The 27739-nt window shown below is 54.7% G+C and overlaps 1 protein-coding gene across 4 annotated transcripts; it reads right to left on the reverse strand.

Moving 5' to 3' along the window:
* Positions 1-457: 457 nt before the first annotated feature.
* Msi1 (musashi RNA binding protein 1) lies at positions 458-27073 on the reverse strand. Of its 4 annotated transcripts, none has more exons than XM_036172018.1 (15): positions 26513-27072; positions 26302-26342; positions 25633-25714; positions 25448-25532; positions 22462-22503; positions 20669-20761; positions 17289-17337; positions 15450-15532; positions 14664-14781; positions 9906-9986; positions 7918-7974; positions 5311-5379; positions 4495-4649; positions 3995-4058; positions 458-2253 (listed from the first exon to the last, which is right to left on the reverse strand). In XM_036172018.1, exons 1-14 carry the CDS (start codon positions 26569-26571, stop codon positions 4017-4019), a joined length of 1056 nt encoding a protein of 351 aa, XP_036027911.1. In that variant the 5' UTR covers positions 26572-27072; the 3' UTR covers positions 458-2253; positions 3995-4016. The 4 variants fall into 4 exon arrangements, with proteins under 4 accessions (XP_036027911.1, XP_036027910.1, XP_036027913.1 ...); XM_036172017.1 differs by having other exon boundaries at positions 4495-4682; XM_036172020.1 differs by lacking the exon at positions 7918-7974 and having other exon boundaries at positions 26513-27073.
* Positions 27074-27739: the final 666 nt, after the last annotated feature.

Here is a 27739-nt window from a genome sequence, read left to right on the forward strand (position 1 = left end):
TAGTTTATTGTTTCTGTGTGCATGCACCCACGTACGCACACGAATAAGAGCGTGGGTATTGAGACCAGAGGGCAGTTTTGGAAGTCAGTGTCCTCCTTCTCCCACCATGTGGGACCCAGGGATCAAAGTTAGGCCAACAGGCTTGAGTGGCAAGCACCCTTACCCTCTGAGCCATCCACCAGCTCCTGAGTCATCACATGAGAACACTTGGACCATTTAAGGTTTAAGTAAACAGGAACAATTTTCTCCTATTACTCTGCTTTACTGTACTGGGGATTGAACTTGGGGCCTTGTGCATGCTAGACAAGCATTCTACCACTGAGCCACATCCCCAGTCCCCCACTGTTCATCTATCTTATGTCAGTTTGAGCTAGGGGAGGGGTACAGTCATAAGGCACTTTGCACCTCCCTGGGGCAGCACCTCAAAACAGGACACACATGGAGACTCAAGCTCAGCACCGTTTTCAAATAATTTATTAGGAATTTAAAACAAAATAAGACCTGGAAAAAGAAGTTACAGATGTGGAGAGACACCGAGGGTGGGATTGGCTGGCTTTAAAAACACCGTGTAACATCTTTAAAAAAATTTTTCTCTTCCTCAAACAAATCAGAAAATGGAATCCCAGGTCCCTGAACCCACAGTTAGGCCCAGTGGGGTAAGCGGGTCCAGGGCGGGGGGGGGGGGGGGGCAGGACTAAGTCTCCTGGGGCTCAGCTTGGATGTGTAGAAAATTAAAAATAAAAAAAAAAACAGTAAAATGCAGCTTCTCTTTTATTAGGAAATATTTAACAAAAACAAAAAACAAAAAAAAACCGAAAACAGCCGCGCATCTTGGTGACAAAGATTATTGCTTTGAGTTCTCAGGGCTAATAGGTTGAGTGAGCGCCTCACACGGACAATTAACTCTCCAAAGGGGGTTTTGAGGGTTGGGGGCTCTGCTGGGGAAGGGAGCTTAAGCCCCCAGCCTCAGACTTGAGTGGGGGAGGACACAGGGAGGGGATAACAGCAGGTAGGCCTCAGCCCTGCCACACCAGCCAGGTCTCACTCCATGTTCACACCCTGACCCTGTCTCTTTCCTCGGAAAGGGGCTCCAGGGGAAGGGGCTACCAAGGGCTCTGGTTGCGGGACTATCCTGGTGGGAAACTTCAGTGAAAATGTGGGGGTTCCCTGAGAAGCCCTTTTCTTTCCCTGGCATCTACTCCTTACTGAGGTGCCCCTGATGCCCACCCACGGTGGAGGGCTCGGAGCAGAAACCATGAGGGTCCCGCCTAAGCAGTGGCCAGGAGACCTTTGGAGAGCTAATTCCTTCCCAGCAGGGGCTCTAGACAAGCCCTCCTCTTCCCTGGCCCCTTGTCCCCACACTGGGTTTGGGGGGAGAGTAGGCCCAAGGCCTTGAACCCAGGAGGCCTGAGAGTGTGGGCCTGCCGTGGCCAGAGCTGAGGTCTGCAAGCTTACAGTAAGTCAGAGGAGGAGGGGACAGGGAAGGGAGAAGGGGAGACCTTTGCCTTGTGGGTCAGGCAATGCCCACACCCCAAGGGGCCTTAGAGAGGGGTGGGTGGGGATAGGACTTCACCTCACAGTATTTACATATGATACAGGACGGGATGGTTCCAGGGGCTCGGCCTGGCCTACCCGCTGCCCTGCCCTCTGGCCTCCTCTCCAGGACTGGAGGGAGGTGGCCAGGAGACCACACCCATAGACACTTTATTCTCAGCTGGTGGGGGGGCACCTGGCCCCTTGCCCCCTGCGGCCTGGGGCTTCACATTCACAAACCTAGAAATAGTTTAAAAACAGTTCCTTTAAAAAAAAGAAAGAAAGAAAGAAAAAAAAAAAGAAAGCCAGAATAAAAAAACCAGGGTTGGGGCTGCAGCCTGCAGCCACCTCCCTCTGCCCCCACTCTAGCTATGCACAAATACAAAAGCCTTCTTGGGGGTGTTCTAAACGGGGCAGCAGGGAAGGATGGGGCAGACCCGAGAGGGGAAATCTGGTGGGGGCGGGGGGGGGGGGGCAACCGGCTAATCCAAAATAAATAAAAGCGAATAGGAAGAGGCAGAGGGGGGGAGGGGGCAAGGTCAGAAAGGGGGAGGTTAGTAGGGGAACCAGATGTGTGGGGACAGCAGGGCAGGGGCTGGGCCCGGGGCTGGTGGACAGGCAGTAGCGGAGTGGCAGCGGAGGGGCTGGGCTGCTGTGGCTGAGGTGTCCCCATCCCCTTGCTGGCTCACTCTGGTCCTCAGTCAGCTGCAGGCTGGGGCGCTGAAAGGCAACAGCAAGATAGAGGGCGCTGTAGCCCACCTGGTCTCTCTCTAGGGCCCACAGGATAGGCATGCCCCCTTTCCTAACCCCTGACTGGCGCTGGGTGCTTACCCCAGATCTTGAGAGGCTAGGTTTATGTCCTGTTCCCTGGGAAGCTTATCTGAGTCCCACTGAAAACAGCACCTTGTAAGCTATTTGGAAGTATCTCATTTGTTTGCTTGATTCTTACATTTTAAAAGACTGATCATATTATTATGTTTTTAACTATGTTTCCTGCTGGGCGTGGTGGTAGATGCCCTTTCAGCAGAGGTAGGCAGATCTCTCTGCTTTGAGGTCAGCCTGGTCTATACAGTAAGTGCCAGGCCAGCCACAACTACAAGGTACGACTGTCTCAAAAATGAAAATAATGTTCATTTGTGTGTATTTGTGCATGTGAGTGCAGGATCCTATGGAGAGAAGAAAGTACTAAATTTGAATTCCTGGAACTGGAGTTACAGGTGGTTGTGAGCCACCAGATGTGAATTCAGGTTCTCTGCAAGGGTAGTGTGTGTTCATAACCCCTGAACCATCTCTGCTGCACGCCGTTATTTTTACACTTTTTTAAAGATTTACTGTGTGTATTGTAGGCTGGTTAAGAGCACTTGTTATGTGGGACCTGGATTTGGCTCCCAGAACCCACATGGCAGCTCACAGGCACCTCTAACTCCAGTTGCAGAAGTCCTAATGCCCTGTGTGGCCTCGGCAGGCACCATACACATTCATAGTGAGCATACATACATGCAGGCAAAACATGCAGACACATAAAATAAATTTTAAACCAAACCAAACCTGGACAGGGCTGGGGCTGCAGCTTAGTGTAAGATCACGCTAGGAATGCACAAGCCCTGGGTTCAATCCCCAGCACAAATTAAAACCCTTGATGTGTAAGACTGTCTCCTGGGAACTTGGAGCCAATTTAGACAGAGAGCAATGTTGGGTGTCATCAATTGCAAAAGAACTCTGTCAGTCTAAAGAAGCGTGATTAATTTATATTTCATTTACATATTTGTTCTATTAATTAATTAATATTTAGCTCCTTGAGACAGGGTCTTGCTATGCATATCAGGCTGGCTTTGAACTTACAATCTCCCCAGTGCTGGGCTAAGTTATATGTTCTTTGTGTAGCTGTGTATGTTTGTATGGTGTATTTACTTGTTGGTGTGGGTGTATGCACATACATGTGAGGAGGTAAGTGCACCTGTGTGCATGTGCATGTGGAGGCCAGTGGTTGGTGGCAATTGTCTTCCCCATTTGGCTAGAATGGCTGGGTAACAAGCTTCAGGGACAGCCTGTCGGTGCTCGGGGCTCCCAGGTATGTGCCCCTGTGCTCATCCTTTTATGTGGGATCTCAACTCAGGTCTTCGTGTTTGCCCAGCAGGCCCTTGAACAGCAGCTCTCCAGCTCTCTTTGTGAGACAGTCTCACTAGGTAGCCCTAGCTGACCTAGAACGTACAGGAATCCTCCTGCCTCAGCTTCCCAAGTGCAGGGATTATAGGCCTCTGCCACCAAGCCTGGCTTAATTTACATCAGACTGTAGCAAGCTAAGCAACTTCTCTCTTGTGTTTGCTGGCCACGGAGGGCATCCAGGTCTGTCTCCCCCAGTAGGCTGTGCACGCTACTAAGTGGTTAATGTGGCTGGCATTCACAACAGCATCGCAAATGACCGGCTCCGTGGCGGCCCCACCCACCTCCAATTCCTCACCTCCTGCCACCTCTCCCCTGCTTCAGTGGTACCCATTGGTGAAGGCTGTGGCAATCAAGGGACCCTGAAAAGAAAAGAATTAGACGCCTAGGATCCTGGGGGCTCCTGTCATCCCTGGGGGAACCCTGGGGGTAGACACAGATCTTCTAGCTGGCACGCGTTACTCCATACAGAGCTACTCACATACAAGGCAGGGCCTGGGAACCTGCATAGAACCAGTTCCCTGGTTAAAACGAGGGAACTGAGCTGGACTCTGACCACACGGAAGGGAGAGGGCGCTCCATTCACACAACATCCTGGAGCCACTGGACAGTGTCCAGTGAGTAAAGCTTATCGCAGGACGCCCTCCCGTCCCGTCCTTCTTACGGACACCTCTTCTCTGTCATCATCCCCCAGTCTCACTTTGCCCAAGAAGATGGACAAGGCCTCTCCCTCCCCCAATTTCAGAGATCCCCCGGGATGAGGGGGTGAGGTGGAGGCCACCAGGCCTGGCCACTCACCCCAAGACTGTGACCAAAACCAGTGCTGGGGGCGGGGCTGGCGGCGCTGATGTAACTGCTGACCCCTGAGTCCTGGTTGGCTGCCCCGTAGAGCTCAGCCATGGGGCCGGGGCTCGTGGTCCCCAGGAAGCCCCCTGTGCGGCTTGGAGTAGAACCTGGAGGAGGAGCCATCGTCCAGGGGTGAGAGCCTGGCAACCCAGAAAGAAGACGGTGATAGCCCGGATGCCCACGACCACCCCGCCACAGCCACTCCATGCCTGCCCAGGACCTGTAAGAAGCCGCTCCCTGGAGATCACTAAGGCCTCCTCCCCAGCCCCCACCACGTCTGTCTGGCCACTGGGCAGCCTCCTCTCCCTGAGAGCCTAGCACGTTGTCTAAGGCTGGCCTAGGTTACCCTGTTGCTTGAAGCCATTTCCCCACCCCCCACTCCCCACCCCACCCCCACCCCGCTCCCTGCCCCTGTTCTTGACCCATGCAGACCGGCTGTTCTCTCGGCCAGAACAATCCCTTGCTCCTCCTTCCATAAGCCTTTCCTTGGCCTCCCCTAAAGCACCCGCCGCCGGCAACTCCTTAGGACCTGCCTCCAGAGCCACAGCAGCCATCTTCAGGGTTATGATCCTCTCTGCACACCGACCCCCCACAGTGTGCACGCTCTGGGGGACACTGCCAGGGTGGCCCTCGGCTGGCTCATGTACTCAGCTCAGCCCGTGTGTGGGTGAGTGAACAGACGAACCCCTTTGTCAGTGGGGGGAGCAGGAGCCTCTTCCTCCGGGACTCCTCCACCCCCTCGCGTGCTCCCTTCCCAGAAGGCCTCACCTGTCCCTCGGACTACAGCCGCCGCCGCTGCCGCCGCCGCCATCGGCCCGTAAGCGGTGAGGGGAATAGCTGGAAAACAAAGTGTGGGTACTGAGCGCGAGGAGGAGGGGCCCTACCACCTGGCAGAGCTTCTCCTACCTGGCCCCAGCTTGGAGATGGGGGTCATTGTGTCGTCGTGCCCCGCCCCGGGTCAAAGCGCAGATAGCTGCTGCGGAGAGCCGTTCTGTGCCCTGACCTGATGGGTCCCAGGGAGCAGCCCAGCCTCAGTTTCCACTCTGGACTCTAGGACACCGCTGATCTGCTGTGGCGGAGGCAGTAGCACCTTGTCCACAGGGCCCTTGGCAGGGGACATGATGTTCCCTTTCTCAGCTAGTCACCGACTGGCCCAGGGCACAGAAGCCAGGCCCATTACCTCAAGGCGGGACTGGCTGAGGACTGTGAGCTGTAGGGCTCCCCACCGGGTCAGACTGATAAGGCCCCAGCTCTGCTATGTCTTGCTGCTGTGGGTCCTGCATCCCCTCACGCTCCCCGGGGCCTTCCTGCCTAGCAGGCTAAGTGACCAGCGTCCCCTCTAAGTCCCTTGGCCTCTCTTCTGTCTCCTCTCTCGGGACACAGGGTCCTTCCTCTCCCTTGTCCTCTACGTCTGCTTCAACAGACTGTCCTCAGTCCTGTATACAACAGGCACTTAATAAAGGCCTGCACTGAAAAAGTAAGAGTTCTGCTCTTTTTTTCCCCCTCCATCTTCTTTTTGGCTTTCTGAGCCATGGTCCTGTTATGTAGCCCAGGCTGGTCTCAGACTCCTAAGCGCTGGAGCTGCAGGCGTGTGCCACTGTAACTGGTTCCACACAGTGCTGGGGACTGACACCAGGGCTTCGGGCAATCGAGGCAAGCAGTCTACGAGATAAAAACGTGCCCAGTCCTTCCCCTGAAAATCTTGAGCAAAGTCACTGTGCAGGGGATTCAGACCCAGCGACTGTGGTTCCTGAGCTCTGGATTCCCCTTTCTGCAAACCATCGTCTGGCTGGCGGCTTCTCACTGAGACTTCACCCCCTCGCCTTCTCCTGGCGCTCCCACCAGCATGAAACCCTAAGCGCCCTGCACAGCTTTGTGCTTTATCTTTCCAAGAAACTTCATTTACTTAATTAATCCATCCGTCTCTACCAGCTCCTGGAAGGCAGGGGCCTTATCTGCTTATTTGTATATGTCCCCCAGTGCCTGGCCCAGAGTCAGCACAATAAATATGTACTGAACACATAAAAGGAATACCCAAATCTCTTTGTTCCAAGCCAAGAGAAAAGTTCAGACACCACACTCCCAAGAGCTACGGAGACTGGAACCCATGCCCTCCCCTGCCAAGATACCATCAGCATTGACATTTCCTAACTCAGGCCTACAGGGTCGACCCTGGGCACTAAGGTCTCGGGTCTAACCCTTCACAAAGCAAACTCTAAGTAGCCAACCTCACTGAGCATTTATCAAAGTGTAAAGAATTATTCTTGGCATAATAAATGTTTGTTATCCTTGCTATCCTGCACACTCAGTAACAGCAGGGCCTTGCTCCTTCTCCCTCCCCCTACCTCCACCCCGTGGCCTGGTGGCACATGCTGCACACAGTAGGTCCTCACACAGAGGTCTTACATAAGCAGGCAGGAAAGCCCTCCTGCTCCAAGTGCCGGAGCACTGTGTTCGTTTAAACGGCCACCATCTCCTCCACCACGAGGACTCTGCTTCCAGCTCCCTTTCCTTTATCCTGTCTCTCTTCCCCCACTCCTGTTTTGGCAGGCCCCTGAGCATCCCTTGGAAGGAAGGTCTGAAGCAGTCCCCCACACATAGCCAGGTCAGGGGCAGAGTCTACAGGCAGGGTGGGAGAGAAGCGGGAGGGACAGAGAAAGGCCTGGGGGCCCACCTCGTGTGCACAGTACTCCCCACTCAGCCTTGCCCCGGCCTCACAGATGAGTTCGTTTGGTCCCTCATTTTCCCAGTAGTAACCCAGGGACACCCCTGGGGTCAGATGGAGCCATCAGGTGTGTGTCACACGGCCCACAGTATCTGGAGTTGTGTGGGAGCGTTACTATGACGGAATAAAGATTGAACATTCATGTGAGAGAATAAAGCTGGGAGTTCTGGCTTCTCGGGAGAAATGAGACATGAGTACCGCATCTGGAGCCCCTCAAGGATGGGCTGGCACCAAGTGCTGCATCTGGAGCCCCTCAAGGATGGGCTGGCACTAAGCGCAGGCATGCCCAGTTCCGTGTACAAAGTCCCCATAGCCCACTGTGCTCCAAGTCTGTGACCCTGGTCTATCCACCACTGGGTACCAGAGCTTCCGTGGTGCCTGGCGCATGGGAGGCGCTAGATAAATATTTGCCGAATGGATGAATGAGTGACTTTACCTCCATCTGCTCTGCTTGGCCTCACGCCCCACCCTTGAGGGCCATGTAGCTGAACCACCTGGCCAGGGCCCGGGTACGGTCTGCCGTGTCCTCACAGCCATGGGGCTGGCAGGCAGGAGGATAGGGTCCTGCCAGCTTTCCCCGGGGACGGTCCCTCTCCCTCTCTCTTTCTTCCCACGTGGCCTATGAGATATACAAAATCCGAGCCACTGACCTGTAAGCTCGGGGAGGACTGGGGCGCTCGGGAGAGGGGTCCGCTCTACACGGAACTCTAAAATGAAACGTAAAACAGCTTAGGAAGAAGAAAGGGAGCCCCTCCGGCGTGGCCGAGAGGGAAGAGATGCACCCACGGGGACCATGGGTGGGGAGACAGGCCATGCATGGGACTCGAGAACCCGGAATGGAGAGTGCACAGTCTCAGTGGGTGATGAGGTGGGGGCAGAGGGGTGACACAGCCAAGAGAGGAGGAGGAAAAATGAAGGGAGCCAGAGGTACCACCTACACCTGGGCACAAGGCGACACCGGCACTAGACTCTTGACTTTGCTGCTGACAGTCGAACCCAGGTCTTTACACAAGCCCGGCGAGCGCTCTACCACTCAGCAGTACTCCAAGCCCTGTTGTTTCTTGTTTTAAGGTTTATTTACTTATTTTAGCCCTGCGGTGGTGGCGCACACCTTTAGTCCCGGCACTTGGGAGGCAGAGGCAGGTGGACCTCTGAGCTGAGACCAGCCTGGTCTACAGAGTGAGTTCCAGGACAGCCAGAGCTGCACAGAGAGGCCCTGCCTCAAAAGACCAAAAAGATGTATTTTGTGTGTTTCTGAGTGTTTTGCCTACAGGTATATCTGCACACCACGTGCACACCTGGTGCCCTTGGAGCTCGGGAGGGTTTCAGATCCCCTGCAACTGGAGTTACTGACAGCTGCAAGCCACCATATGGGTGCTAGGATTTGAACCTCAGTCCTCTAGAACAGCCAGGGTGCTTGGGTGGGTTAGCGCCTAGCGACACCGCTTCCCGGTGATCTTTGTAGCAGCTCCCGTCTTTCCTGAGCAGCTGGTTTCTCAGTCTATAAAATGGGATTCCCAAGAGGGTCGGGCAACATGCGTACTAAGGACTCCAAGTTAAACAGCCCTTGGAGGGCACAGGATGCAAGTGGTCAGGGACCCTCCAGTAAGGAAGACTCAGGTGAACTGGGATGTGGCTCAGTGGTGGACCACTTGCCCAACACTCTTAAGGCCACGGATTCAATTCCCAGTGCTGGGTGGGGAAAAGGATAAATAATGCCAGGGGACTGGGGTTGTAGCTCAGCTGGTTGGGTGCCCGACCTGTAATCACAGCACTGAAGAGGTGCATGTGGCTACATGGTGAGTCTGAGGCCAGCCTAGGCTACAGGAGGCTCTGTTTCAAAGACAAATGACCAATACTGGGAGATGTGGTTCTGCTAGAGTACTGGCCTAGCGTGTGTGAAGTACCTAGTCCATTCCCAGCACTACATGAATGAATAAGGCCTGGGGAATGATTTGAGAATTCAGGGAAAGTGATAATAATAACAGGCCAGCCCAGAATTTTGTTGAAATTTCTGTTTAAATGGCAGGTCTAGTGTTCTCTTTATGCTGAATATTTCAGCTTTAAGAGTCAGCATGGCCGGGCAGCGGTGGCGCATGCCGCCTTTAATCCTTTAACCTGCACTCGGGAGGCAGAGACAGGTAAATCTCTGTGAGTTCGAGGCTAGCCTGGTCTAGAGAGGCACCAAAACTACACAGAGAAACCCTGTCTAAAAAAAAAAGAATCAGCACATAGGCTCTCCATCTGCATGACCCTGTAAGGGCTCAGTACAGCCCCTTTAAGTAGATCTGCAAAGGCCTGACTCACATTGGCCCTTGGGGAAGCCCCCACTACAAGTCCAGTGCTGTCTCTGGTAGAAGTGGCAATCCTGGAGTCGGGTAGGGGTTCGAGAAAGGGAGGAGACAGACAGAGAATGAGTGGCTGGGCGAGAACTGTACCATGCAGTGCCACACGCACGAGGCACCCCAACTCTCAACTGCTGTGGAAGGGGTTGAAGGAGGGGGAGGAGGACTTCCTTCCAAGTCTCCAGTAGGCAGACCTCCCAGCCATGCACCCCAGACACCACCACCCTGAGGAGTCAACACTGCCTGGGCGCTGGGGACACGCTCGTGGCAGAGGGTCACCCAGCGGGACTTACCAGGGAACTGATAGGTGTAGCCGGGGGCAAGGCCTGTGTAACTCCGGCTGGCATAGGTCGTGGCTTGGAAACCCGGGTAACCTGATGGGACAAGGGGGCAGTATGAGACGCCTTGCCCACAGCTGGGGCACAGCTGGCTTGGATCTGAGCTCTTCGGATTCCTCCCCCACCTCGCCACAGATAATTTTCAGTTGCCCAAAAGCCTTCTGTGCAAACAAGTCTCAGTGTCCATTTTATTATCTCATTAAACCTTGCAACTACTGTAACGGGGGGACATTGCAAGGAGTCTCAATGTACAGGCGTGGAAACTGAGGCACAAAGAGATGGTACTGACTGAGAACAATGCCACCTTGTTACCCAACTCCCTCCCACTGCAGCTCCCTGCTTCCTCCGGTCCCCATTTCCCGCCTCTCCGGCCACATGGACTTGCTGCTTTTCAAGTCTGCAAAGTGCAGCCCGGGATCTCCGCATGCACTATCAACTCTGCCTGCGCCATCCCCCATGAGACCACTGAGGCCTTGCTAAGCTAGAGTCAGCCAGGCCTCCCGACTCTGGAGCTTTCAGCCAGAGGCTACAGTTTCCACCATGTCATCAGCTCACGGTTTCTGTGAGGGCTGATAGTCCACCTCTCAAAGAAAATGCCTCAGTCAGTAACAATGGAGCGCCGGAATTCAAGTTCAGACCTGATTAGCTCCAGGTTCTACACCACCAACCTCACTTCTTTTATGTTTTTAAGTTTCTTCTGTGTGTGGTGTACAGGTGTGCATGCAAGCCTGCTCTCAGGGACCGATGCTGAGTGTTCTTTTCTGTCACTCTGCGCCTTATTTTGAGGCAGGGTCTCTCACTGAGTCTAGAGCTCACTGATTAGCTAGACCGGGTGACCAGTGAGCCCCCGGTACAGAGGTGACAGGCCGTAAGCTGTAACTGGCTTTCAAGAGGGTCCTAGGGCTACGAACTCAAGTCACCATGACTGCGCAGCGCCCCCCGACCCACTGCGCCAGTGGCCGGTAAACTACGGATTGCAGACAGGTTTTTCTTGCTCTTTGGTGTTGGAAATGAGGGTAAAAAGCAGCTCACAGATCACGGAAGCCAAAAACAACAAAGGAAAGACAAAGGTGTTTCTCAAAGTGCAGGGTGGAAGTGAGGACACAAGACGAGACAGTCAAATGCCTCATTCCAGCCCATCCTGTCTGGGAGGGCCAGGATCTTCAAGAGAGAACAACTCTGGGGCTGGGATGCAGCCTGCTCAGCAGAACGCTTGCTGCGCATAAATAAAGCCCGAGCTCAACCTCCATCCAGCCTGACGTAAACTCATGACAGCACATGCCTGCCGGTCCTCTCGGGGTTCAAGGTCATCCTTGGCTGCACCGTGAGTTCTAGACTCTCCTGGGCTACAGGGTCCAGCTCAAAAAATAAAATAAAATAAAGCCAGGTGGTGGTGGTGGCACTTGTGTTTAATCCCAGCACTCGAGAGGCAGAAGCAGGCAGATCTCTGAGTTCAAGGCCAGCCTGGTCTATAAATAGTGAGTTCCAGGAGAATCAGAGAAATCCTGTCTCAAAAATAAACAAACAAACAAACAAATAAATAAATAATAAAATAAAGTAGAGCCGGGCATGGTGACACATACCTTTAGTTCCAGCCCTTGAGAGGCAGAGGCAGGTGGATTTCTGTGAATCCAGCCTGGTCCAGGACAGCCAGGGCTACAAAGTGAGATCCTACCTCAAACAAACAAACAATCTGGCAACAGCAAAACAATCTGGGCAACTAATAACAGGAGAAAACAGTACATTAGATGAAAGTGTTTCATCAATATAAAATCTCAACGCTGACGACTACGCCGTGAGGTAGGAGGGTCAGTTCAGCGGGTAAGAGCATTCATCTCTACCCCTGACGATCTGGGTTCACACACAACCGAGTCCACTGTGGAAAGGAAGAACCGACTCCTGAAAGTTGTCCTCTGTTGTACCCTGTTGCCTGTGTACACCTGTTGCCTGTGTACACCTGCTCTCATCTACACACAATTATAATAAATAAAATAAAAGGCTGGGAGCCTGTAAGATGGCTCAGAGGGTAAACCACATGTTAAGCAAGCCTGATGACCTGAGTGTAAATCTCCAGAACCCACATGAAGGAGAAAGTCAAGAACTGAATTAAATTGTCCTCCGACCTCCACAGGATGTGCACACACGCATGTATGCCCCCCCACACCCCATATACAATAATAACGCTTTAAAAATTTAAAAGTACTCTAAGCCGAGCAATGGCGGCGCACGCCTGTAATCCCAGCACTCAGGAGACAGAGGCAGGCGGATCTCTGTGAGTTCGAGGCCAGCCTGGGCTACAGAGCGAGTTCCAGGACAGGCACCAAAACTACACAGAGAGACCCTGTCTTGAAAAACCAAAAAATAAAAAGATAAAAAAATAAAAAGCACTCTAAAGCCCTCAGAAGCAGAGGCAAACGGATCTCTGTGAGTTTAAAGTCAGCCTGATCTACATAGTGAGTTTAAAGCTAGCCTGGTCTACAGAGCAAGTTCCAGAACTGCCAGAATTGTACTTCTTTACAAGATTTATTTTATTACTATTATTATTTTTTTTTGTTTGTTTGTTTGTTGTTTTTTATTTTTGAGACAGGGTCTCATTATGTAACTCTGGCTGTCCTGGAACTCACTAAACAGACCAGGCTGACCTTAAACTTTCTATGTAGATCAGGCTGGCCTGAAGCTCAGAGATCTACCTACCTCTGCCTCCCAAGTGCTGGGATTAAAGGCGTGCACCACCAAGCCCAGTTCCTTAAAGATTTATTTTTAGTTTTTAATTATGTGTATACTATGTGACTGTGTGGAGTCCTCAAGTCTCCACAGAGGCTACAAGAGGGGTCAGGTCTCCTGGAGCCAGACTCAGGAGCTGCTAGACATGCCTACTGGAAGCCAAACTCAAGTCCTCTGTAAGAACAATGCACACTCTTAATCACACAGACATCTTTTCAGCCCTTTCGCAGACCAGGCTGGCCACTCACTCAGAGATCCACTTGCCTCTACCTCTTTAGGAGATCTCTCTCTCTCTCTCTCTCTCTCTCTCTCTCTCTCTCTCTCTCTCTATCACACACACACACACACACTCACACACCCGGGGGGGGGGGGGGGGGGGGGGGGGTGCCTCTAGTAGCCCAGGGTTATAGGCATTCTCCGCCCCTGGCTGCATGTTCTTCTTTTTAATGTTAATTATTATTATTATTATTCCATGTGTCTGTGTGTGTATCGGCCATTATGTGAGCCACCTGCATGCCAGGATGAAGAACGGCAGTTACCCCTTGGAACTAGGGGTGCAGGCCATTGTGGGTGCCGGGAACAAAACCCAGGATCTCTACACAAGCAGGAAATGCTCTTACCTGCTGAGCTAGCTCTCCAGCCCCTATTTACTGTGTGTGTGTGTGTGTGTGTGTGTGTGTGTGTGTGTGTGTGTATCTGTGTCCCCTCACACGTGCTTCCTAAGAGCTGAGCACTTTTAACAACTTAAGACCTGGGCCCTTCTCTTTCTTTTTTGAGATTCACCTTTTTTTATTAAAAAATAATTTTGCAAATGTTATTTTCCTTTTATGTGTATGAGTGTTTTGCTTGTATTATATGTCCCTGCACCAATGTGCACAATGCTGTGGAGGCCAGAAGAGGGCGTCGGATCCTCTAGAACTGGAGTTACAGACAGGTGTGAGCTGCCATGTAGATGCTGGGAATTGAACCTGGGTCCTCCAGAAGAGCGGCCAGTGTTCTAACCACCGAGCCATCTCCCCAATTGCTTGGGTGCTTTTCTTTTCTTTTTTTGGTTTTTCGAGACAGGGTTTCTCTGTGTGGCCCTGGCTGTCCTAGAACTTGCTTTGTAGACCAGGTTGGCCTTAAACTCAGAGATCCACCTGCCTCGGCCTCCCTCGTGCTGGGATTGAAAGTGTGTGCCACCACCACCTGGCTTCTTGGGTGCTCTTCAAAGTGTAGCTGAGTCCTGTCTGACTGTCAAGGCCACTTCCACCACCTGCTCGTCCGGGGAGCTTCCCTGACGCCCAGGGCTCTTTAGGTGCCTTCTCGAGCCTCCCAAGGCCTCCGGCCACGCTATGGAGAGACTCCTATTTCTCACTTGAATCACAGCCCTGTGAGAGCCGTTCCTGCCTCTCAAAAAGCACTATAAAAACTAGCTGAGTAGGAAGAGGCAGACTTCTTCATGCCTTTGGGCCTCTGTAATGCTGCTCCCTGTGTCTGGTACACCATTCCCTTCCTCTTCCTGACCTCCCACAGCTGGCACCCACTCACCCTGCAGACTCAGCATGACTCTTACATAGTTCCTGGTTCTCCGGAGCCTTGGTCCAATTCCCTATGACCACACTCTCCTGGTATCCTATACTTCACCCTAAATGTGTCTGTCTTTTCTTGTTTTCCCTGACAGACCACAAATCTCAGAGAAGTCACTGCTGGAGTTCCCAGCAGAGGGCACGGCACGGATAGGCGCTCAATGGGGAATGGATATGGATATCCCCATGGGTTAGAGTATGGGTGAATGAATGGGCAGAGGACCAAATAATATGGAGCGGGCTGGACTACACTGGAGCTACCACAAGAGGGCAGTGCTCCACACCAAACTGCCCACCTTGGGCCGGCACACCAGATCTGAACTTTGCCTTCAGAAGGGCAGACCACAGAGGAGAAGCCCTACCCACACAGCCCCCAGGAGCCTAGGCAGGAAGAAGCCACAGGTAGCGGCCAAGCACATACCCAGCATGCCGATGCCCAGCATGAAGGCGTCCATTCCGTAGGGCATGACTCGGGACCTGCCCCGGGCTGAGCCTGTCGGGGACATCACTTCCTTTGGCTGAGCTTTCTTGCACTCCACCTGCGAAGACACCTGATGGTCAAGAGCTTCCGGTGCTATAGCAGGTCTCGTTATCACCATTTAAATTCTCGTTTATGGAGTGCTCACTACGTCTACAGGGCTTTACATACACCAGCTCTCTCACTGAATGTTCACACCAAACATACGGTGAACATGTATTCTATTTACTTTCAGTTTTAATTAAATAGATTTGTTTGTTTGTTTTGAGGCAGGGTCTTTTACTGTGTCATTCTGGCTAGCTTGCAACTTGCTATGTAGACCAGGCTGGCCTTGAACTTGTGACCATCTTTTTGCCCTTCTCCAGAAAGTTGCAATTACAGATGTGTGCCATCCCATGAAGCTGGGATTCCTATCTTATGAAAACTTGGGCTGGGCCAGGTGGTGGTGGTGCACGCCTTTAATCCCAGCACTCGGGAGGCAGAGCCAGGCTGATCTCTGTTGAGTTTGAGGCCAGGAAAAGGCGCTAAAGTTACACAGAGAAACCTTGTCTCAAAAAACAAACAACAAACAACTTGGGCTCTGAGAAGGACCGCCCTGCGACACTGCATCCTCAAGGAAATCAAGCTCTGCTGATTTCCACCCATTTTCAGAACCCAGGCGCTTCCCTGACTGCCTTATCCTGGTGTCCCAGCCTCCCGATCCCCGACCTCCATCTAGTCCCAGCTCACCATTTTGTTGTTGATTTCATGGAAGTGGATCTCACACACTTTCTCTACGATGTCCTCACTCTCGAACGTGACAAACCCAAACCCTAGAGGTTAGACAAGGGGCAGGGTCAGAACCAGGGCTCACGGTCAACACCCAGCCCCATGCCACACATACACCACAGCTCATCTCTTGCGGGCGAGTGTCTGAGAGTTAATGAAAGGCTCTGCCCACAGCCTAAGAGCATCTCAACTACTGGCTGAGTCAAGGTTTCAAGTCCCAAATTACAGATGAACAAGCCAAGGCTCAGAGAGGTGAGCTCACTTGTCCGAGGTCACACAGCCATGTTAGAAAGTGGTAGTGCTGGGGCTGGAGGGACGGCTCAGTTGCTAAAAGCACTTGCTGCTCTTCCAGAGGACGTGAGTTCAGTCCCCCACACACACTCCCATCGGGCTGCTCAGAACTGCTTGTAACTCCAGCTGGCCTCCGAAGACAACCCCCCCCCACACATACACCGGGCATACACTTACAGACAGACACACACATACATAAGTAAAGTAAATAAATCTTTTTTTTTTTTTAAAGTGGCAGAGCCACCATGAAAATACAGTCATCCTTTGGAGTCAGAGGGCTAAGGGTTCTAGGTGCCTGCCCTGACCCCAAGTCAAGGCTGCACTCAAGTCCTTTATACAGAATGGCACATTTGCATAGAATCCATGCATGCCCTTCAGTGAACTCGTCCTATCTGGGGTCCTTCTATTGCCCAGCACAGTGTAAGTGGTCCACAAATCCCTTTACACTCTATGGCTGAAAGATTAATGGCAAGGGAAACATCTGTATTCAGTACAGATGTAACGGGGCTTAGGGGCTTTCTCTTTTATTTATTTTTCTTTCTTTCTCTCTTTCTTTCCCTTTGGTGCTGAAGACAGAACTAGAGTCTTGCATCTATTAGCCCACTGGGCTACATCCTCAGCCCTTAAGATATCCTTTTTTTTTGGAAGGGGGGGGTCTTTCCAAATTGAAGTTGCTTGAACCCAAAAGCGCAGAGCTCCACAGAAATGTGGGGATGACCTCACACCTAACACGCCTTTTATGTATTTATTTGTACTCCTCAGCTGCACATGCCCAAACAAACCTTCCTACAGAGAACATGTAGGTATACATGCAAACCCTATCTCACAGACACTCCTACAGGTGTACTTGCCCTGACATACCAGGCACCCTTAGACTCCCCTCGACACACCCATTACACACTCAAAGCCTACTCTGCCCAAAGAAGCTAAAAGCCCTGAAGCCACTGGAGAAACAGCCCCTGACACCTCTTCAGGGAGTTCCCCAAGAGCTGGGCTGGATTTCTCAGAAGGCAAAACTCTTGGGAGAAAATCACCAGTCAGGACACACCAGAGAGGCCCAGATGTGACCAGGTTCTGGGCCTGGAGGATGGTGGAGGGCGGGGGTGCGCCTGGGCTTAGCTTGGGTCCAGGGGGCGGTGCAGACCCTAGGGCAGCCTGGCCTCAGTTCTGGTGACCAGGGACCAGGTAGCTGGGGTAGGGGGTCAGACACTGACCAAGGAGGGGTACAGGGTACCGTTGGGGGTGTCCTCAACTCCTCGTGTGTGTGTGTGTGTGTGTGTGTGTGTGTGTGTGTGTGTGTGTGTCTGCAATTGGCGAAGTTTCAAGTGCAGGAAAGAGGACAAAAGCCTTCTGTGAGGCCAGGCCCTGGAGAAGACTTGGATCGGCAGGGATAGGATGTCAGGAGGCACCATGAAAGGGCAGCTGTGACCTGCAGCCCCCTGGCGGAGGGATCACAGGCCCCGGGCCCCGCCTGGGAGGGGGAGGGGCCGCCGCTGCCGCCGCACTCACCTCGGTGTCGGTTGGTGGTTTTGTCAAACATCAGCATAGCATCGTCCACCTGAAACACAGCCTGCCCTGTGAGACCCACAGACACCAGGGGTTCCCCGAACCTACACCTTGCTTGACTACCCCAGGCTTTATCTTAAACCCGCTCTCTCTCTCCAGTGGGGGAGGCATCCTAGACGTCACAGCACACCAGAGTGCACGTCAGACTCTCAGCCCATCAGCCTCACATTTATTAGACTCCAAATGCATGCCTGACACTTCGGCTTCTATCATCCCAGCGCTCCCTACACAGGCTCATCCCCACTGTATAGCTAAAGGAAATGGGCTCAGAGAGGTGAAGTTGCCTGCCCACAGTCACACAGCAAGTCCTGCACCGAGCCAGGGAGGAAAAGGCACAAAGTAGGTACTAGAGAAAGAAATATGGGGGAACAAGATTATGAGGTGGGAAAACCAAAGCCTCTTCCCTTTTTGGAAAAGGCCAGCAGCCAGACTCCCTTCTGCTACAGATCTGTTCTCTAATTGAGGTTTCCTTTAGCTAGAGGCTGTAATTAAAGCAAGTAGAGTTCACTGCCTGAGCTGCTAGCCTTGCACTGGCTGGGGGAGGGGAAGAGGTGAGGGAGGGGGAGGGTCAACATCAGCTACACTCTCCTGAACCCCAGCCACAGCTCCTGGCTACTCCCTCCAAACATCCTCTCCAGACACACAGGCAGCCTCTGCCGGTATTGCCCGCCTTCTCCTGGGCCTGCATCTGATCCAATGACTGACCTGACTCCTAATGGCGGGGGGCAAGTTCTCAGACTAGAAGGCATAGCCTCTCCCCCCACCCTACTCCAGGCCCTTCATCAGTCTTAAAAAGATGCCTCTCAAGCCTCATTAAAGCAGGAAGTGCAGACCCAGAAACAGGGTGGGCCTCCTTAGAGAACCCGGAAGCTCTCCTTAGGGGTCAAGCTACACCAGGCCTCCGGTTTTCCCAGAGGGAACCAAGACCCCACTGAAATCGGAGACTGGGGTTCCTGGAGAATCTCAGTAGACAATGACAGCTCCCTGCAGCTGAATGCCATCCTCACTCCCGAGCCGATGAGCACATTCAGACCTCTAACCCAGCTCGGCCGGCAGTTAAGCCGACTTTCAACCTTCGCCAGGCTCAGCACATCTCATCCCTAGCTTAAGCACTGGAAAATGGACACCCAGGAGGGTCTGATCAAAGCGGAAGCTTTGAGGAGAGCAGGCCTGAGCTGGCGTCTTGGATACTGTGTTTGCTGGCTGAGTGTCCTAGGGTAAATGGCTTTAGGTTTCTATGACTTTGATCCCTCAGTCTGTAAAATGGGTATTCATAGAGACTACTTCTTATAGAAGGAGTACACAGAATACTCAACTTCCATGGAGCTGGGGTTCAGGCCGCACTCGATAAACAGCAGCTGTTATTATCTTTATTATGGAGGGACCTGCCCACAGTCCCAACAGGAGAGAATGACTCCCAGGTCCTACCAGGGCAGCTGCATCAGTTATAATCGACATCACTATTCTACCAGGCATCTTGACTTGTGCTCAATTAATTATTTTTTGAATGGATGAGTGAATGAACAGGAAAAAAAAAAAAAAAAAAAAAAAACAGCCACACCCTTCCTCCTTAATCCTGCAGCTTTGAGTTTCTTGCCTGACCCACAAACTGATTCAGGTCAAATCCAGTCCTTCCGGCCCTCTTCCATGCAACCTTCCAAACTCAACATCCTTGGTCTCCAACGTCCTCCAAGCTGGGCTCGGTTGGGCAGACAGACCCCCATGGAGGCGGTGGGGTGGAAGCCGGGGTAGGGGCCCCTGAAGGAAGTGGCTGGGGGTCTAGGGTACCCCCACACCGGTGGTGTCCCCTTCCTGGGGCCGGCTGAGGGGAGGGAGGCTACCAGCCCAGTGTCCTTAATAGGCTTTGGTCTCCATGGGAACCTGGGGGCAGGGGGGCTCTGGAGGGGGGAGGGGAGGCGACCGAGGCCTGCTGACCAGTGGGAGCCGCCAAGTTCGGCGGCGGCTAAGCCTGAGTGGCAGCCATGGCGGCTGACCATTGTTCCCCCCTCGGTGGCGGCCCCTCGATCCAGGCGGGAGGGGGGGTGGCCCCCCAGCCGCGGGGCCCTTGGCATTCCCGGCTGTCCCCCTCGCTCCCTGGCAGCCTATTCTCCAGCTCCCCCTGGCCTCCCCGGGCCGGTTTCACATGCCAACGCCGATTTAGGCCCGAACAAAAGACGCGGCCGCTGACGGCTTCTCCTGGGGCCCGGTTGCCATGGCAACGCCGGCCCCGGGGGCAGGCGGCCTCCAATCACAGCTGCTGGATCAGATTAGTACGGGCTCTAATGCTCGGTGCTCAGACACAAAGACACCCCGCCGGAGCCGAGCCGGGGCCTGCAGCTTCCCAGGAGCGCCCTTCCCTCTGGGGCCCAGGCTCTGCCTGCCCTGCATCTTGGACCCAGGTCCCCAAGGAGGCGCCTGAGCCAAGGCCTCTGGCCCCAACACGTCAGCATCCTCTGGCCTGCAGACCCCCCACCCAGCCACAGCTCACTGTCTGTCTCCCAAGCCTGGTCCAGCTGGGCCTTCTGGGGAATTCATATGTCATGATGGAGAGAGCAAGGGCCCCAACCCCTAGCCTATCTCACCTGAAACACTCAAGCAGGCGGCCCTCCTCCACCCCCTCCCTGCTCTTCAGACAGACAGACCCCTCTGACATTTCTCCCTGGAACCTTGAAGTTTACACTGCTCGATTTTTCTAGGGATACCTTTATTGTCTTAGTGGTACCACACCTCCTATTCATGGCCTACCTCTTCCCAAGGCCCAGAAATGAAATCTCAACACACCCAAGAGCTGAGGGCTAGTCACCTATCTGGGCCAGAGCAGACTTTGGGATGTTTTCTTCAGTCCCAATACCTAAGGGATCAGCACCATCCCCAGCTCCCCACCTGGGTAAGCAGGGTACCCAATGCAATAAGGATTCTTATTTATTGGCGTCTTATCAACCTCCCCAGCAAGGTACAGCTGCCTGTGGCCTGGACAGGTGCAAGCTCCCAGGAGGCCAGGGGGGGGGGGGGAGATTGAACTGGCTGCAGGAGCACCTCCTCCCTTGGGAGAGTGAAGAGAAGCAGGAGAAAAATACAGAGGAAGGGTAAGGAGAGAGACTGGCTGACTATGCGGCTTCCTCTCCCTGAAGAGGTCCAGAGTCTGAGGCCCATAGATGGGTGGGGAACCCAAACTGACTTGGTCTGACCTCACCTGCAGCAGGGCCAGGCCCTTCTCTGCCCTTTCCCTGGAACTGGGATGACCTGGCTGCCACCCCCAACCTGGCCTGATCTATTCTGATGCTTTCCCAGCCCCAGCAAAGCACCCCCAGTTGAAGACCTACCTTTCCAAACTGCTCAAAATATTGCTTCACATCCTCTACTGTGGTGTTCACCGACAGCCCCCCGACAAAGATCTTCTTCGTTCGAGTGACCATCTGTTAGGGGAAGGAATGAGAAAGTGGGCATCTGAGTCCTGTGGCCTACCGCCACCAGCAGGGGCTGGGGGAGGGGGGTTTACCCTGCCAGGATGCCAGCTGACAAGCTCACTGTGGCCGAGGCTTCTCCAGGGCCCCGGCTTCTCCAAGGCCCCCTTCCAAGTTCCCCCTTGGACTCCTGCTTCCAAGCCTGTCATAAGTGGCTGTGCACCCCACACTCTGGCTGGCTTGAGTGTGCCTCCCACCCTGGGGTCTGTGTATGGAAAATGCCTTCCCTTAGGACCTATACAAGGAAGGGGAGTATGCGGATAGCCCAGACCCACTGCCTAGCACAGAGACTGAACCAGTCCTCCTGGGAGACACCAAAGCCACCACAGGATGTCACCAAACTTAACGCCGACATTTTCCTCATCAACCTTCCTCCCAACCCAACCTCTGGCAGCCCCATGGCCCCAGCCCTGTTTTAGGAAGAACACATGGTCCTAATTACCCCAGGAGCGCATGGCTAATCCCAGGCAATTCCCAGCCCCATCCTAACACTAAGGGACCTTCTGTCACCAAACTGCTTAATGGAATTAACCCAATTCCGACCATGTGCTCCCTGGTGTGGCTTCCTTCGGATACCTGCTCTGTGGTTGCTTTCACACCTTCTGCTGGACCCTTTCCAGAGATGCCCCCTTTCTCTCCTCTAAGAGGTGTTTCTTTCCCTCCGCCCCGGCAGGAGCTGGCAGCCTTGATGGAAACTCATGGTGCAGAATCTCAGAGCACCGTACTTGCCGCCAAGGGGGGAAAATGAGACCTCCTTGAGAAGGATCATCCAGTCCTGGGGCGATCCCAGCAAAGTCCAGACTCCTGGTACTAGACTTGGCCTTTCTTCCCATCCCCGTAAGTCAGTGGCTTAAAAAACGAAGATCTGGCCAGTCGCCATGATGTCTGGAATCGGAATCTAAAGCCCTTGTCTTATATCACAAGTTTTTAGTGTTCTTTTCCTCGACTGCTCAGAATTCCTCTTGCCCACCCATTGCTCTAGAAGAAAACCCTTGAGAAACCCAGATGCTCGAGTTAAAACACAACAGGTAGCCAGGCGGTGGTGGGGTGCACGCCTTTAATCCCAGCACTCGGGAGACAGAGGCAGGCGGATCTGTGAGGTCGAGGCCAGCCTGGTCTACAGAGCGAGATCCAGGACAGGCACCAAAACTACACAGAGAAACCCTGTCTTGAAAAACACAAAACAAAAACCACAACAGGTGACAGATTTGAAGGGTTCCCTCCCTTGCCCTCCAAAAGCACAGCACACCTCACACCAGAGACAGGAGAGTGACCTGAAGTCAGAGGCACACTCTCTCATGCAAGCTAGACAAGCTTGTCCCTCCAAGACTCAGGGTCCAGAGAATGTGAGCTATGAGGCTAGAATTACACTCAGGGTCCAAACTGTATTGGCTTCAAATACAAGACAACAAAATTGACTTCCTCTTTTCCAACACACGCCAGCCTATCTGCTGCCCACCCCAGCACACGGTGTCTTCACTCTACACAACACAGATATCCCCTCTCCTCACCCTCCGCACATCCCAGAAACACTCCAGACAGAGGTTCCAGACACATCTGCCACAGAAGAGAATGCTAGGGAAACCATTACCCAGAATTGCCCGGGATAAAGGAGCTTCCCCAGCACATACACACACAATCTGCACACCTACCTTAGGCTGTGCTCTCCGAGGAAAGGCCACCTTGGGATCAATCTGCAAGAGACATATAAGGGGACGTGTAAGGGGTGGTCTGGGGTATCACATACAGCCTGGGGAGGCTGCCCAGCCTCCAGTCTCCTTCACCCCAGAACACAGAAGTAAAAATAATCACAATAGCTTTTGGGGCAGGAAAACGCGCTGGGTTCGAATCCCACGTACGCCACTTTCTAGCTATAAGACCCCTGGCCAGTTAACTTTGGAGAGCTTCAAGGTCAAGTTCACCTGCTAAATGACAATGAATACCTATTCCAAAGGGTCACCTGCAGGTTACTTCAGACAATGCACACCAAGCATGTGACACGGTGTCTGGCTCACAGTGAAAAAAAAAAAAAAAATCCAAGCCAAGTCTTATTTCACCAAATACGAGACACCGAAGGCCTCGCCGAACAGACGCCACACTGGTGGTGTCAGCGTCGTGACCTACTGCCTCGGTGAGGCACGGAATTCTAACTTTGCCAACCGAGACTCTCTGCCTGGAGAGGGCTAGGAGGAGAGTCCAGACCCTCCAGGAACAGCCTCTGTTCTCTTTCCTCACAACCTCTGACCCCTGACATCCCCTGCTAGAAGCTGCACACAAACAGCTCCTGGTAGTGCAGCCAGGCTCCAGGTGAGGCAGGCCACAGTCTTTAGTGGTGTGAAAGGGCATGGGGCTCGGACTTAGAAACTCTGGGCTAGAGGCCAAGCCTGTGATCTCGGAAGCGTCACCTGCCTCAGTTCCCTCATCTGCAAAGTGGGGACAAATCACACCCACTTCTGCTGAGGGCAGCTGCGGGGGGTGGGGGAACCAAATGAGATAAAGGTTGAAAGCGGCCCTTTGTGAACATCCCTTTACTGCACAAACAAAGGTGCTATTACCAGAAGGCTACCTTTGCCCTTGACTGTGAACAACCAGAGGGAACCAAATCAGGATGCACCTGGGTACTACTCCTGGGTGCTCAAGCCATCCCGACAGACCATAAGAAACAGAACACGACACTCTGTGACCGAGACAGGGCCTACGAGGCTTGGTCATGCCAATTTCTTGCCGCTGACACGGACGGACATCATTTAGAAGTTACCAGCCAATCACAGGCAAGATCTATCTTTTCCCAAAGTTCCTTCCATTCAAAACTCGGCCTCGTTCTAGACAACTGGCCCCAGCCTCCCTCTGCCTGCATGGCATGAACCAGGAAGTAGAATTTTGCCAGCTCTCCCACTGGAATCTGCCCAGAGACGGATCTCCAAAACCTACGCTAGGACAATGTCCCTCCTCCAGGAAGGGTTCTGTGATCTCTCGGGAAAATCAAAACCACACACTGCCCGCCTGAAGTTTTGATTTCATACCTCTATGGACACTCATATCTTTTCATTTCTCCCAGATGCAGGCTCCCCAGCCACCTACCTACATACCTCAATGCACAGACCCCGACGGACAGACAGCACCCAAGCCATATTCCCCCAGACCCACATGCACCAAATCCTACATACACACACACACACACACACACACACACACCCCACCTCCACTCTGACTCACAGCTGGCAACATAAATGAAACCCAACAAGTAAATAAAAGGTGAAAGTCGGCATCCAAAATAGACTCCTGCCCGCCCCCTTCCCCAGCCCGAGAGATGCTAAACACAGACAAAGCCCTTGCGGCTGGCAATCTCCATCTCCTAAGGATACCCATCTCATCATCCACCCCCCTTCCTTTATCAATCTTGCACTCCTCCAGCCCCCAAGTCCCAGCCCCAAAACTCAAGCTTCCTAAGAGCAGCAGAAGCCATCAGTGCATTCTGAGGACAGGGGATGTTAGGGGAAACAAGCTGCTTGATGGCAGATAATCGCCAAAAAACAATAGGCCACTGTCTCTGCTTTTCCCAGCCTGGGTCACTCAGGCTGAGCCAAGAAGATCCTTTCAGAGCAGGCAAAGTCGAGGCCTGGCCTCATTCACTCATTACTGTGAACAGGAGTGGGAGCCACTGGGCAGAGATAAGAGGAGCTGGGGACAGACGGTAATTTAACAAATTCTTGGGCACAACCAGCCATTGTTGCAGGTAAACAGGAGCCAGTGACTGGCCCAAAGCAGGGAGGCCCTGGGTTGGGGAAGAATGGGGGAGTGTGAAGAGAGGTCACACTGTCCCAGCACCCCCCTGGCAGACAGTCACCCCCATCACCAAGTAAGCCTCCCTATGATTTTTCTCCTTTTCCTTGTGGAACCCCTGAGCTGGCCTCCGCCAGCGCCCCCTGCAGGGTTCTAGACACTGGGGAGCAGTGGGAAACAAGCAAAATGTTCCAGGAGTTTGAATGCCAAGCAAGCGGCTGGCTTCTCCTAGGATCTAGTCTTCAGAAGGGACCCCCCCCCCCCAATGCAGGCTAGCTCCATGTTCATAAATCCCCTGTAAGGGCAAAGAAGGTGCATGCATGACTTCTACACAAAGCAAGGGGAGCTCATTGACCAAAGTCCGGGAAGGAGGGCAGGAGAAGGGGAGGGGGCTCTGGGATGCTTTGCCATTGGTCTGGAATGCAAAAGGGGGTGTCACAGAGTCAAACAGTAGGTAGATTTCGGAGAAGCCACCGTGGGTCACTGCAGCCCTGACTCACTCACTCAATCTGGGGTAGGAGAGGGACCTAGCTCGACCCCAAACCCTGAAGTATCAAGATCAGTACTCACAGAGAGAGAGGGTAGTCGTCGTTATTGCTTCCCTCGTCAATACCTGAGTGGGTGTGTGTGTGGCATCTTCTCCCAGGCCTGGCCTGCAATTTTTTTTTTCCCTTCCTCCCTCTGCCCCCAACTCTACTGAAAAAGTTTCAGTGCATGACAGCTCTCAAGTCTCAGAAAACTCTCCCTCTCGCCTCCAGAACCCCATCCAGCTGTCCCCTGGAGAGCGTCCCGATTCTCTCTGCTCCGGCAGCCTCCCACTCCCAAAGGACCCCCGAAACCCCGAGGGCCACTCACGGTTTTGGAGTCCAGTTCGTGCCGGGATTGCGCCAGCACTTTATCCACCCCCGCCTGGTCCATGAAAGTGACGAAGCCGAAACCCCTGTGCCGCGTAGTGAGGGAGAGGCAGATGGTTACGAGGGCAGTGAGTGGCCGCGGTGGAAGGGGCGAGCCCGGCGGCAGGGGAGCTTTCAGCGACTCACCTGGATCTTTTGGTCAGGGGGTCCCGCATCACCAGACACTCCTTCACCTCCCCGAACTGGCCGAAGTATTCACGCAGCCCTTCTGTAACCACACACCCGCCTTCGGACCAGCCCAGGCCCGGAGCCCTTCCCCCTCCTCCCCCGTCCTTTGCCCCCGGTGACCCCAGCGCGGCCCTGCCGCCCCCGCGCCAAGCTGCCCGCGCGCGCTCTCCACTGCCGGCCCCCCCCCGCCACCCCTGCACTCGCCGGGGGTTCCCGTGGAGCCTTCCTGGCGCCCACCGGGGCCTCGGGGAGACAAGGGCCGGGCCGGGCTGGAGTGGGGGACCGCTCCGGTTGGGTTCCCGCCTCTCCGGGAGCCGCCTCACAAAAGTTTGAGCCGCAGGTGCGAGCGGAGTTGGAGCTGCCGCTGGCGGGTCCCGGGGGCCCAGCCCGCCCCCCCGATGCCCCCTGAACCCCCCCTCTTCAACTGCTCCCCAACCCGCGCCGGGCCGTGCGCGCTCGCCAAGCGTGCTGCGCTCTCGGGGTCCCCGGGGCGGGGCGCGGAAGAGGGCACGAGGGCGCCCGGGGTCAGCAGGGCGCAGGGCCGGGCAGGGGCGTCCGGGGCTGGGGCGCCGCAAGGGGTGCAGGGTGGCGGTGCGGGGCCGGCGGGTGCTCCCCGGGCTGGCTCACCCTGCGTGGTCTGCCAACTGAGTCCTCCGATGAACATCTTGCTGCGGGAGGAGCAGAGACACAAAGGGCCCGCGTGAGCGCCGGGCGCCAGGGAGCAGGGGGCGCGGGCTCGGGCCCCGGGGAGGCCCCGGCCCGACCCGGATCGGCCATGTTGGCGGGGCCGGGGCGGACGCGGGCTGGGCAGGCCGGGCCGGGCCGGGCCGGACCGTACCAGGGGTCGTGCGGCGAGTCCGGGGAGGCGAGGCCGGGCTGGGGCGCGTCAGTCTCCATCGGGAGCCGCGGGCGGCGCGGGCAGCGGAGCGGCGGCGGCGGCGGCGGCGGCGGCGCTCGGCGCGGGGCAGATGAGGAGCGCGGCGAAGGGGGCCGGACGGACAGGCCATGCTGCCCCCTCCCCCGACCCCGCTCGGGCGGGCGGGCGGGGACGGCCAAGGGGAGGGCCCGCCGGGGGCCGACCTGCCGGCTCCTCCCCCCGCCGCCCTGCGCGCATAAAGCCCGGCGCGCGCCCGGGCGCCCGCGGAGGCGGCGGCGCTGGGACCCCCCTCCCGCGGGGCTCCTGGGCGTCCTGGGGGCGAGCGAGCGAGCGAGCTCCCCCTGATTCCCGGTGCGGGCCCGGGCCTGGGGCTGGGGCGCGGCCGCACCCCTCACCCACAGCGGCGCGGGGGCCCGGCCGCGGGAACGCCCTCCCGGGATGAAGCGCTTCCCTTCCCGGTGCGTTCAAGGTAGCTCGGCTCCGGATCGGGAACCCTCCCCAGTCCTACCTCCCAGGTCCCCGCTATTCAGAATTTAGAAGACGCCCCTGATCTTCCTGGGTCGGGTTGGAGATAGCCCAGTGCCCCCCCGCCCCAGTCCCCACACCTTCCAACGGGTAAGAAGCTCTCCCCCCAGTCCGGGCCAGAAGCCGCCCTTGGAGCCCCCCAGTTTCTCCTGAACCTAATTTAGACTACCCTGACTATGGTCTCCAGTCCACTCCTAGCTTCCCACGTCCAATTTGGGGAGCCCTCGCGTCCCGAGTGGGGAACCAGCACACCAGTACAACCTCCCCCAGTTTTCCTCGTCCCTCCCCGGCCCTCGCTGTCCAAATTAAGAGTACCTCGCGCGACTCCCCCCAAATCCCTTCTTTCCACACCTGGGACCCCTGTGGTCTGTTGAAAGGATGCCCTCCCTGCCTATAGCCTGGGTTCTCAGTTTGCTGCCTGCCCGCCCTTGTGTGTACAGCTAACTCCTGGCTCACTCTTCCAGTCCCTTTCCAACTCTGTCTGGAGTGGGGGGAACCTGGTTCCAGACGCCGGTGGATCCCGAGGAAGCTGGAAGAGAATCAGTGTCTCAGAGATCCCAGTGTGCACGTCCCCGTCCCGTCCCCCCCCCCCCCAATGACCTAACTCTTTTTACAGAGTCCCAATCTCCCTCCAGTCTGCTTTGGAAGAACCTGAGCTGCCTG

Source organism: Onychomys torridus, chromosome 22 (assembly GCF_903995425.1).
Source record: "Onychomys torridus chromosome 22, mOncTor1.1, whole genome shotgun sequence".
Taxonomy (NCBI): domain Eukaryota; kingdom Metazoa; phylum Chordata; class Mammalia; order Rodentia; family Cricetidae; genus Onychomys; species Onychomys torridus.